The sequence below is a fragment of the Onychomys torridus genome, chromosome 1, assembly GCF_903995425.1.
Source record: "Onychomys torridus chromosome 1, mOncTor1.1, whole genome shotgun sequence".
NCBI lineage: Eukaryota > Metazoa > Chordata > Mammalia > Rodentia > Cricetidae > Onychomys > Onychomys torridus.
The window spans coordinates 35,920,832-35,933,838 of record NC_050443.1 but is presented as its reverse complement, the minus strand read 5'-3'; the positions used below and the strand labels follow the sequence as shown (position 1 = coordinate 35,933,838).

At 38.4% G+C, this 13,007-nt stretch overlaps 1 protein-coding gene across 1 annotated transcript in view; it reads right to left on the bottom strand.

Moving 5' to 3' along the window:
• The window catches only part of Ano5 (anoctamin 5), a 68,396-nt gene that overhangs the window by 41,528 nt on the left and 13,861 nt on the right, over nt 1–13,007 (bottom strand). The window contains exons 4-6 of the mRNA XM_036185118.1: nt 11,832–11,873; nt 9,587–9,700; nt 4,600–4,668 (exon numbers count right to left, since the gene is read on the bottom strand). Of these exons, the coding sequence (XP_036041011.1) occupies nt 4,600–4,668; nt 9,587–9,700; nt 11,832–11,873 (225 nt within the window). The remainder of the gene's footprint in view (nt 1–4,599; nt 4,669–9,586; nt 9,701–11,831; nt 11,874–13,007) is intronic.

Genomic DNA, 13,007 nt, shown 5'->3' with positions numbered 1-13,007 from the left:
TTTGGAGACTATTACCTATGGTGTGACACCTTGCACAGCTTTGATGCAGGGGGAGGGGCTTGAACCTACCTCAATGGAATGTACCAGATTTTACTGACTCCCCATGGGAGGCCTTACCTTTTCAGAGGAGGGAATAGGGGATGATTGAGGGGGAGGATGACAGGGAGCAGGAAGAGGGGGGAATCTGTGGTTGGTATGTAAAAATGAATAAAAAAAATTCTTAATAATGAAAAAAAGAGGGAGTGGGTATTTTGATGTGTAAAAAAAGTTTGACCTCAGAATGGAAACCAGGATATGTATTGCTTTGAGGAAGAGGTTTTGTTTTTGTTTCCACAGGAGAAGAAAAGCTATGGATACCATCAAAGTTGCTGAAGATTAGATGCAAGCAGGAGAGACCTCTTGATTAGGAGAGGTGATAGTTCATCAACTGATGTGATGATTCAACCTGACAAGTGGAAAAATCACCAAATTAGGGTCAGGTCAGGGTTTTGTTTTTTTATTTCCTGGAAAATAAAAACATCTAACTGAGGAATCTAAAGATTCCTTTGGACAAATGAAGCATCAAAAAAGGAAGGAAGAACCATCCAGAAAAAATTACCAAGTAAAGGAGTAATCTGGCCTAATGGCATAGAATACTTCCTACAGGGTAAATTTCATAAATCTTTCAAGATGTCTGTTTTTGCTGGACTCTACAGACATGTTAAATAGGCAGTCTTCACATAGTCTTGATTCCATTAAAAACTAAAGCTGGCTTTGAAGTTGGTGTGCGGCTCTCTTCTTCTCTAACCCCAGAATGTTTGTTAAAAGAAAATTCAAATCCTGTCTCATATCAGAAGAGCCACCTGGTATGGGACAGAAGAAAACCAAAATCTAGAGACTATTATATTGTCACTAATCTCATAACCCTCTGACTTATTTTGACTCTTTAAAACTTTTCTTAAGGTGTAAGTACTATCTCAAAATTTAAATTTTCTGTTTTGACATTAATGATATTATAAAGTACTAACTAATTCTAACCTTAGGCTTCATGTAGCTTCCTGTACATGATTTCAGTCTTAAGTTTAAACAGATATTTAGGAATTAAGCCTAGCTATCCCAAATGTATTTAATAGAGCATGGTACTTTAACCTCTCTAAGACTTACAGCATATGACGTTTAATATGCTTAAGTTTTCTACAGTGAACAATAAACATTCCTAACAGTGATCTCTGAAGTCTGCATAAAGATGATGGTACCCCACAACAACAATTCTACTTAGATTGTGATAATATCACTATGCTGATAAACCACCCAATGATTAGCTTTGGACTGCAAACTGCAGAGGGTAATTCCAAGGTGGCTAGCTGAGATGGTCCACCCTCTTGCACTACTCCAGCTAGGGCTTCAGATAAGCCCTACACTTTCCCATTACTCAGAGACTGGCAACAAATGATACAGGTAGTTCTCCCAGGACATGACCATTGTTTCATTTTCTCAGGGTCCCCTGGAGATGCTGTCGCGCCCCCACCCCCACCCCCCGACAGCAGGAAGTAATTTTAAGAACATGACACCCACATTCCCAAGACCTTGGGTGGGTGGATTTTGGTCTTTCACTGTGTTATGGATATTTGTTATCATGTTGGGGGGGGGTTGGTTACAAGTTGTTATTTAGTATGAACAAAAAAAGGGGGTGATAGATATGATAGGATAAAAAGGTAGATTACTGAATCTACTTTCAAACTAAAAAGCAACTACTAGTCTTAACTAATTTACATTGGTATTGATTTTGGTATATTGATACAAATTTAAGTTTATTTTTGTTATATTGAATATATGTCTTTACTTCTGTTTAAGATATTTTTGTATATTAATACAAATTTAAGGTCATTTTTGTTATACTGTACGTATGTTTTTACTTCTGTTGAAGATATTTTTGTATATTGTTACAAACTTGAGGTTATTGTCCTTATGCTGTATGTCTGTTTTTATTTTTGCTTAAGGTATTACCAGTACAGCTTGTTTACTTATGCAATATCAAGTTTTAGTCCTTAAAAGCTATTTAGGCTAATAAAGAAATACAGGCTAATACTCACCCATAACTATCAAACTTACAGTCACGTTAGTTATGTTTTCTAGGTATACAGAGATATATTTCAGGTAGCTAGATAATCTTCAAACACTTCAAAGACCTACAGAATATGGCATTTAAAATGTTTTAATAACTTAGACTTTTCTTGACATGAGACATATCTGCTCCTGGCAGCACTGGTCTACCTTTTTTTTTTTTTTTTGCACTGATCTACTTCTAAAGACAATGGGCATCAAAGAAACTCCAATATGGAGTTTGCTTTCTCTGTTGCATAAGCTAGCCATTAGGGCAAGAAACTGCCCTTGCCTCGACTGTTGACAGTACGCTGTCCAAACTGGACAAGTAGGACACAAAGAAAGTTGACTGCTGAACTTTGCCAGACAGGTTATGACAGTTCTTCAAAATTTCCTGCTTCTGAAAAGAGTCTGTCACATATTTTAGGCCTATAGGCCAAAGATGGATGCCACAGTGTTGCAGAGGAAACTTGGGTGACTGTCCAGGTAGCCAAATGTTTCTGTCATTTCTCACATTTTTTGGAAGTCGTTTGCTTGCACTTCTTGCTTACCCGGGTAATATTAGTTCCTTCTCAGGTCTTTGATGGAGTTGAAGACTAGGCAGCTGTAGTTACAGTTTTCCCAAATCCTGGCAAAAGGCATATTAGGTATAAAACTTTGGACTCCTCAGGAAAGGACAGCTAATGGAGTAATCACTATAAATTTATCAATTACTTATGGACTAGACATTGAGAATGTATTTCTTGCTTGATAATTGCTCTTGTATGTAGTTTAATTTTTATTAAGGTTATTACCTTTCCTTTTTATTTGGACAATACGTGATAATAAGTTTTTTTGTTTTTTGTTTTTTGTTATTTTTTTTTTAAAGACAGGGTTTCTCTGTAGCTTTGGAGCCTGTCCTGGAACTCACTCTGTAGACTAGGCTGGCCTGAAATGCACAGAAAACCACTTGTCTCTGCCTCCTGAGTGCTGGGATTAAAGTCATGTGCCACCACCACCTGGCAATAATAATTCTTATTGTATATAGTTTTACTACATTAGAGTTAGAACCGTTCCTTCTTAATTAGACAAAAGGGGGAAATGTTATGGGAATTCTGTCCCCTGTCTGTTAGCCAATTGAGAGGAGTGTTTTGGTCCAAGAGGTGGGGCTTTCATTGGGGATGGACGTGACTGAGGGAAGAAGCAGCCCTTTTGAGCTAGGAGCGAGCCATGGTGGGTTTTAGCAGTGGCTTGTGTTTCGGCTCAGGTTCCCCTTTGTTCTTTAATATTTGTGCACAGATGTTGTTTGGTAATAAACCATAAATAAATCATTTTACTCTGTGAGTTCAAAGCCAGTCTGGTATACAGAGTGAGTTCCAGGACAGCTAGGGCTGTTACATGGGGAAACCCTGTCTCAATAATAATAATAATAATAATAATAATAATAATAATAATAATAATAACAATTTTATAGCTATATGTATAATTCTGGACACTATAATAGTTATAGTGAGCTTGAGCTCAGGATTTTGTTTAGATGATTATATGAGATTATTAATATATATTATATTGTATTATATGCATGCTGTTAGATATTCTCACTCTTCTTACACAGTTACTGCATAGAGCCCACCTGAAAGTCCACTACATGGGAAAATAAGTTACAGTTTGTATTGTATTTCACATGTTTATTGGTTCAGAACTGAAGAGAAAAATTATTAGAAAATAAAATCAAAGTTAGAGGATATTAGAAGAGTCACAGATAGAATATGATCTTAAGTAGGGCTTTAATTGCAACTTTAAAGGTAATTGGGAAAAAATCAGTAGATGAACATGAATGGGTTAAAGAATAAAATAATGTAACCTATCCATGAACAGAGTATCCTGGGTTAAATGGTGGGCTACCCTGAAAGACAGCCAGGTTCAGTGCAGAATGAGACAGGCTGCTTCAAGGAAAGACAGATATGTACACAAAGTGCTTCACCTTTCTGTACCAAGTAGAAAGCGTGTGTGTGTGTGTCTGTCTGTCTGTCTGTCTGATGTTGCATATGTAGTGTGTAGATGTGTGTAGTGGCTGAAGTCAATACTAGGTATAGTTCCTTAGAAGCCATCCACCTTGTTTGTTTGTTTGCTTTGAGATAGGGTCTTTTAGTGGGCCTGGGACTCACCAATGAGGGTAGACTTGATGGGCAGTATGTCCCAGGGACCCACATTTTTTGCCCATTATTGGCTTTATAAGTACATATTACCACATCCAGATTTGTATATGGTTTCGGGGTGAAACTTGGGTATCCACTCTAGTATGGCAAGCACTTTGCAGACTGGCCATTCTCCCACTTCCTATGATCCTACTGACTTTTAAAAAGTTTCACTGACTATTGACCTGTGACAATGCAGGTCTTCTTGTCTCTATGCACATTTCTGTAGCCAAAAGATACATGTCTTGTTCCAAACCCATCATCTAGATAGCCAAATACAGGAATAGGAGAAAGACCCACTTAAAATAAGAACCTTGAATAATTTATCAAATATAGTTACCATTTTGTCTTCAATTTCCAACTCAAGACCTGTTTTCCTGAGATTTAGGTGAAATTCCTGTCTTCTCTCCTATGGTAAAAAACAAATGGAAAGGGTGATGCAGGTGCTCTATATCAGTGGACAGCACCAACCTGACCCTTTGTGGTAGCTGGAAATGTCAGGCCAACCCTTTGGGTTTGTTCATAGTGCCAGGGCAATTCTCTGTGTTAGTGCACAGTGACAGGTCAACACTCTATGTTAGCTGGCATGCCTGGCTAACCTTAATGATGGCTTATTAAGGGCTAGGCAGACTCAAGGCTGTGCTTCCAGAGGGTTCTAGGACCTTCCATGGTTGTACGTAAAAATACCCAACAAAATATCCCTACCTTCAGGCCGTGGGCTGATTTTGACCTATACCACAATAGACAAAACTCTGGAAATACAAAATATGAACAATCTCTAAGATTCACAGGCTCTATTTGAAGATATGCACAAAATTTAACTGAGTGATTTGAAAGTTTGAGAAGCCTTTCAGAACAAAGGCACACAGGCTCCTAGCTGGTAAGTACTCAATATTACAAAAACCAGCAATCCTCAAATCAATTATTCTAATGTCACTACAGACCATAATCTCAGCACGGCCTTTGCTTTTGAAATAGCAAGAGGGCTTTCACTTGGAGAAAGAAAGGTTAAGATTCACTACAGGTCATGGCTTACAAATAATAATTACTGTAGGATTTAGACAAAGCATTGATGAGTAAAGCTTCTTCCAGCCTCCATTGTGATTGAAGTGTGAACATTTTCAGAAATACTGAAATTTGAAAAGCTTCACTAGGATGTTCTGAGTCATTTATGAGCAACAGGTTCCTTTACATTGAGGCTCTGGCAAACTTTATAAGGAATCACTTTAGTATGTCCTTTCCCCTTCCATTGTTAATATGAAGGGGCCTATGTCTGAAAACCCTCCTTCCTCAGCTATCTTTACTTAAATACATCTTTTTAAAAAATTAAAAAAAAAAACAACAGTAGGCATGGAGAATAATTTAAAATGCCGTATCCAGCACCAACAGAGTGACTGAATCTTTAGTTGCAAAGACATGGGCTTTTGTAACTTAGAGCATCGCCCACCTTCAGAGTTCAACAGGACTGATGGCAGAGCTCAGAATGAATGCCAGATCATTAAAGATTATTTTAAACATTAATGCTTTGTAAGTAATGAGATTGTTCTAGATTGGTTAAAAGGTTTTATTGATTTTTATTTTATGTGTATGAGTGTCTTGCCTGCATGTACACCATATGTGTGAAGTGCCCAGAGAGGACAGAAGAGGACTTTGAGCTCCTGGAACTGAAGTTATGGACAGTCCTGAGCCTCCATGTATGTGCTGAGAACCACACCAAAGGTTTCTGCAAGAGTAGTCAATGCTCTTGATTACTGAGCCACCTCTCCATCCACCTTTTTTAAATACTTGCACAAAACTCAGGGGTTTCAAGAAATCTATAATTCCAGCCTATTGATCCAAAAATCACCTTACTTTGCACCTTGATATATAAGAACAAAAGAACATATTTGAACCTGAACCCTTTGATTCTAGGAATGATTTTATTCATGCATAAATGAAGAAAACAATGTCAAGTCCTTGTACCTCATCAATCAATGCATTTATGATAGGCATGCTACTTATGTTAAAATTTTTCTGGACATATTTTGTAATATATCAGTGATATTTTATCAATTATGCACTCATATAATCATAACTTTACATAGTTGTAAAATTAATCAATACCAAGAGAAAATTAAGACTTAGAATGTTATGGTTAAAGATAAAAATTTTCAATCAATCTACTTATGTTTATTGTTGCAAAGTTATGATTTAATGAATAATAGAAGATGCACAAGGGTAGCCATTCACATGAGAAGGAAAATGTGTGAAAAATAGTATGGAAATTTTAGATGAGAAAAAAATTTTAGCTGTGAGAGAGTTTCTTCATACAGATTAAAAACAATGAATGATAGCATGTGCCCAATTTTCATGTAATTCACTTTCTATAGACTTATGCTGGAAGGTAAATTATAATATGTTATATTTTTACAAAATTCAGTTGTATAGTGTGTGTGTGTGTGTGTGTGTGTGTGTGTGTGTGTGTGTGTGTGTGTTTGTACATGTGAATACAGTGGCTGTGGAGGACTGAAGAGGGTATCAATGTCCTAGGACACTAACTGATTCTAAGAAATTCCCTTTATATATATATATATATATATATATATATATATATATATATATATATATATACTCATTCTATAAGTGCTGCTACTCTAGAAAACCTTGACTAACACACTGACTAAGCAAGACAAGAACTGAGATTTGGCTATTGCTCTGTATGTGGAGATGGACATTGAGGTTGGGGTGCAAGGACCTTTGCATGCAGTACACTAAGGGTTTTACTTAAAGTGGTTTTTGGCAATTAAATATAATATGGAGGAAAGGACATGAAGACACATATAGTAGAGTGATTACAGTTGTTGATTATTAGACTTAAACTGGATGAAGGGGTAAAGAGAAGTAACTATGAAGATGCCTGCGGGACCTCGCTTACTACAGCTCTGTCACATCAGCTAAATTATGGAGTCAGCCTGCAAGCTCATCAACAGATGTGGTGTTTTGAATAATAATGTCCCCCCCACAGACTCATATATTTGAATGCTTAGTCAGCAGGGAGTGGCGCTACTTAGAAGAATTAGGAGGCCTTGTTGGAGGAAATGTGTCACTGAGGGTGGCCTTTGAGATTTCAAGAGCCTAAGCCAGGCCCAGTAGCTCTCTTTTTTTCCTGCTGCCTGTGGATCCAGATGTAGAATTCTCAGCTACTTCTTCAGCACCATTCAGGCTGCATGCTGCCATGCTCCCTGTCATGATGACAATGGACTAAACTCTGAAACATAAGCAAGCCCCAATTAAATGCTTTCATTTATAAGAGTTGCTGTGGTCATGGTGTCTCTTCATAGCAAAATACTGACTAAGATAACACATGAGTGAGTGGACAAGGAAAAATGGTCTATACATAATGGAGAAGAATGAAATTATGACATTTGCATGGCTATGTTTGAAACTGCAGATCATCACGTTAAGGGGAGAAATCTGGACTAACAAGGCTTGTGGAGTTGGGGAGGGGTGTGAAAGTAAAAAAAGGGGAACATTACACATGTGGAAGAGGCATGGAGAAAGAAACAGACTGGGTGAATATGACTGAAGCATGTTATGCGCATGTATGAGAATGTCACACATTCCATAACCAACATATGCTAATGAAAATTTACAGAAGGAAAGAAGGAAGCAAGGGAGATATGGACAGATGAAGGGAGGGAGGGAGGGAGGAAGAAAGAAAAAAATATGGCAATATATTATAGTATCTTTTCTGGTCTGTGTGATAAAAAAGGTATGGGCAAGAACAATTCAAGAGGTGAATTAAACAGACAAATGGAATAAAGTTACAGAGTTACAGTCACTTGCAATGATCTAATTTAGGAGGATGGATGGTTAAGTAAAAGCTAAGATCATTGGTAAAGGACATTCAAGAACAGAAATGACAAATGCCAATATGAACACTTACACATGTGTTGTGTTCATGGGTCATCAGAAAGGAGTGGTGGAGGAGAGAGACAGTGAGCCAGAGGTAACAGTGGCAGAAATAAAGGGAGGCCTGGGGGTGGGGAAACAGCAATTAAGCCTCTTTGATGAGACTCAAAACTCAGGAATTTTAGAAACCAAAAAGGAAGAATCAAGTCAACAAGGTACTCAGCCTATACTGTCCCTACTGAAAAGGAAGATGGATATGAGAAGCAAAAATCCTCAAAGAAGGGCCAGGTGTGAAGGGATCATCCATAGAAGATATAAAAAGATAAAAAAAAATGACCATTGTCTGTGAATTTCAGAGGCATTAGTGGATGGTTACTTGGACAGGGTAGAAAGATACAAAGCAAAGGAAGCTCAGGTTCTGGGGATAACACTCCTTTGTTATTTTGGTGACATTTCAGCATATAAATGAATATATATGTGTATATATATATACATATATATACATATATATATACATACATACATACATACATACATACATACATACATTACACATGCAGATCAAGTTTCTTAGCCATCATTTCAAATACTGAGCACTTATCACACCTTACCAGCATTCTGAGGACCTGGGCATGGAACAAGGAACAAGACAACATGCTTGTGGGCTGAGAGGCAGGAAAGCAAATAGAATAAACAAACTCAGAAAGTAATTAGTGGTAGAGTCAGGATTAGAGCTCAGCACAAAAGCAAGTTTTTCATTAGATCGGTTGACCATACACTTTGAAGATGAAAACTGCATATAAAAAGGAGATACTAGCTCAGTGGTTCTTAACCTGTGGTTCATGACCTTTTGGGGGTCACATACCAGATATCCTGCATATCAGATGTTTACATTACAACTTATAAAAGTAGCAAAATGACAGTTATGAAGCAGCAATGTAATAATTTTGTGGCTGGGGATCATCACAACATGAGGAACTGTATTAAAGGATCACAGAATTAGGAAGGTTGAGAACCACTGCATTAGAGTGAGGGGTCACACTAAGGCAAGGTGTATGAAATAGGTATTAGTCGGCCAGGCGGTGGTGGCACACACCTTTAATCCCAGCACTTGGGAGGCAGAGCCAGGCAGATCTCTGTGAGTTTTAGGCTAGCCTGGGCTACAGAGTGTGTTCCAGGAAAAGCGCAAACCTACACAGTGAAACTGTGCCTCGGAAAAAAAAAAAGAAAGAAAAGAAATAGGTATCAGTCACATAGAAAGAGAAGTTGGAAGAGAGAGGAGGAGAGGACGGGGGTGGGGGGAGAAAAAAGTTGTTGCTGTCATTGTCTCCAGAGCATTCAGGAGATATATGTGAACTGCACACGTAGTGACTTCTCAGTGGGTTCTTTGTATAGAGTCTTCCTTTCTTTCCCGATTCTCCCAGATAAGCACTTACTGCCTTTATCTCTGAGTCTTTCTTTGTATCTTCCACATAGGAAAGGACAAAGTCAATCTGCCTAATTCCATCTCTGAAGAAGATTGAGTCTTTGCTTTGCTCACTTCTTTGAAACTGTAGAAGACATAAGTGATAGGATTTTACATGAAGGCAAAAACATGAAGGGAAGCGGCTGCGATGGCCACCACTTCCCTTTTTCCACTCTTAACACACAAGTCAAGATGAAACACAACAGAAATTAGGTCCCTTTTATAAGGTAAGAGTCCACAAAGAAGGTTAAATGATACATACTTGGGAAAGGCTGAAACATATTAGTTGCATGCTTCAACACATGAACCACATGCTCTCACAAAAATGCTGCAATCAGGACAAAATGTATGATGAAGATACTTATACATTGACAGTAAAATGCAAGCTCAGACAGAAATGTGTGGTTTTAATAAAACGCCAGCCACACCAATTAGTCTACTAAGCAATGCATTTTTACACACTTCTTCCAGGGCACAATCAAAAACCAAGGTACAGTTAAGAATCAGAAGCAGGCAGCTGGCCAGTGGCCTCACCGAAGCTAAGTCCTATGAATATCTGCCATCTATGTCTCAGATGAGCTACAATTCATCTTTTTGTTATGATTTTATGAATTTTCTCAATTTAATAATCAAATTTACAATTCATCTTTTACATGATGTCCAGCCCATGATAGCAAAACAAAATAAAACAAACAAAACTCATTACTGAGCATTTCAGGGGAAACAAAAGAGATTTCGCATTTGATTTTGTATTCCTCACCACCCATATGAAAAGTAGGATACTTTGTGCTTTTGAGTTGACAGCCCCTTGTGAGAGGCTGAGCATCATGCAATGGTTGGTGGGAGGTCTTCCTGGAACTGGTGGATGGGAGCTAGATCCCTGGATTTTTCTCCACAGGTGTATCTGCTAGCCTGGGAGCATCTTCTGCAGCCCCTGTGCTACACCAGTCAGCCCAGCTGAGAGTCCCCATAGAAGGCGCAAGTGGTGCCCGGCCACAAACAGGACAGAAATCTCATGCTGATCTGTGGTTTGTGAACACAGTAATTCTATTGATCTATGGATTGCTGCTGGTTGTCATGGGGGAGAAAGAGGTTCTCAAGGCATATGAGGATAAGAGTCGGGAAATGAACAAAGAGACAGAAATTTCTAGAGGGAGCAGACTAAGTCAGAATATTGTAATTCAAATGATAGGCTTGATTTCTCTGCCTGTCTCTAGAAAAAAACGTATAGCCTCTCCTCTTTCATAAAAGAATGTGAAAAAAAACTGAGAAAAATTAACCTGCTATACCTTGGCTGAAAGTCAGTTTTTAAAAAGGAAAAATAAATAAAATACTCACTGGCACTGTTGTACATGATTATAAAATTAACATATTTGATAAAATTTATCAAAATGTATGGAAGCCAATTGGCAAGAGAGACATCATTGGTCTACATATAATCAAAGAACAAAGTCAGAAAGCAAAATAATATCCATACTTCTCTAGTTCATCATTAATGATTTTAGGAGCATTTATGTTGTTCAGAAAAGCTCACCCTAGGATTTCCTTAGGACTGGAGTTAGAGATGACTGTGAGCCACTATGTGTTGCTGAGGTTCAAACCCACCACCTCTGGAAGAACAGCCAGTTCTCATAAACACTGACTCATCTCTCCAGTCCCAAGTCTTCAGATTCTTAACAAAAATCGATTAGAGCTCAATGGAGCAGAAAAACATCCATTCATTTTGTCACAGACAACTGGACGCTATTAAAACACACCATGCTTTTATTTTGCTGAAAACATGTCATAAAGAACACGTTTTAGTGTATATATATATATATATATATATATATATATATATATATATATATATATATATATATATATATATATTTGTGTGTTTATTTGCCCTTAGAGATGCCCAGTTACTACAAAGCAATACTCAGCTAGGATCTAGCTTACTGTGATTTACATAACTGATGGTTCTTGAGCCTCTGAAGCCATTCACACTGTGTTTGCACATATGCTATTAGGAAGTGGGCTCATCCAATGGAAAAGACTGAAAATGGCCATGGTTAAATGCCAGCTGCCTGGGAACTGAGAATCAGTGATCAAGACCTCCCCCACTCTCCACCCTGTGTTTATGGCATTCATGGAATTGAATTCAGAATTCAGAAAGCACCAGGCTGTCACTGCAGACACTCAGGCACAGGCATCAGCAGCCAGCACTGTTTTACCATAAGACGCCTCCTCAGGAACAAATTGAATCGTTTCTCAGGCTGTGAAGCAACCAACGGAGCATGAGCACAATTCCACTTGGGCTTCAAGATTCCACCACACAGGCACACATGAATAAAGCTATGCTCTGTAGTGGATGACTATGTCGAGATATGCCAGCCTTGGAGCAAGGCTGTTGTTCCCTCATAGGAGGGATTTGCTTCCTCGAAGTATAGCCACCACCTACCTGGAAAGAGTTTATCATAGCAAGCTCTGGTTTCACAGTGTGACCATCAGCCTAGGGCGAGTTGAGACATTTCTGACTTAGCAAGACCTACTCTAGGTGTTGCTAGCTACAACAAGCCCCAGCACTAATTATTTCAAATCATCATGACACTAAAACAGCCTGAATGCCTGCCTAGACGCTGGCCCTCAGAAAGCCTGTGTCCGTGAGTTTCTCTCTCACCTTACCCACTGCTGCTGTGCTACAGGGAAACCGATAAACTCTCCACTTCTGCTTAATGTGTGTCTCAGTGAATCCTTTCACCTCTTAAGCATTATATATACTACAGGGCTGTCAGTCCTACCCTTGGTACAGCACAAACCTTCAGTATGTGTCTACAGCATTTAAAGTCCAACCTCAGAGGAAGTGAACAGGAAGGAAGGAAAAAATGGGGAGAAAAAGAATGAAAATAATGAACAGGAAAAAGTTGTAAACTTACAAATCCTTTATTAAAACCATGCTTAAAATATGTTTGGAACTTAGTTAAGAGAGAAAAGAAGTGATAAACAAAAATGTGGTAAAAACAGAAACGTCAAGTGATGTAGTCTGTTAAATTTGCTTCTACCAACAAACATAGCAAAACCCTGACATTACTCTGGGTGATTCATAGTGTGGGAAATTTGCATGGTAGTACAGTGTGGTGATATACACCTATGATCCCAGCAGGGCTGGAGCAGGAGGACTGGATATTCCAAACCAGCCTGGGGAACATAGCTACACTTTGTCTCCAGGAGATTAAGAAGGAAAAAAAAATGCATAGGGCTTAATTTTAAATATTCTGTGACTTCCCAAATACTGAGGTGCAAAGGAAATAGCATTCAACTATTGGCATAATGAATTGTCTTCAATCTTTTACCATGGTATCATTTAAGACACCAAGGAAATTACCTGAAGTTGCCAGGGACAATGGTCA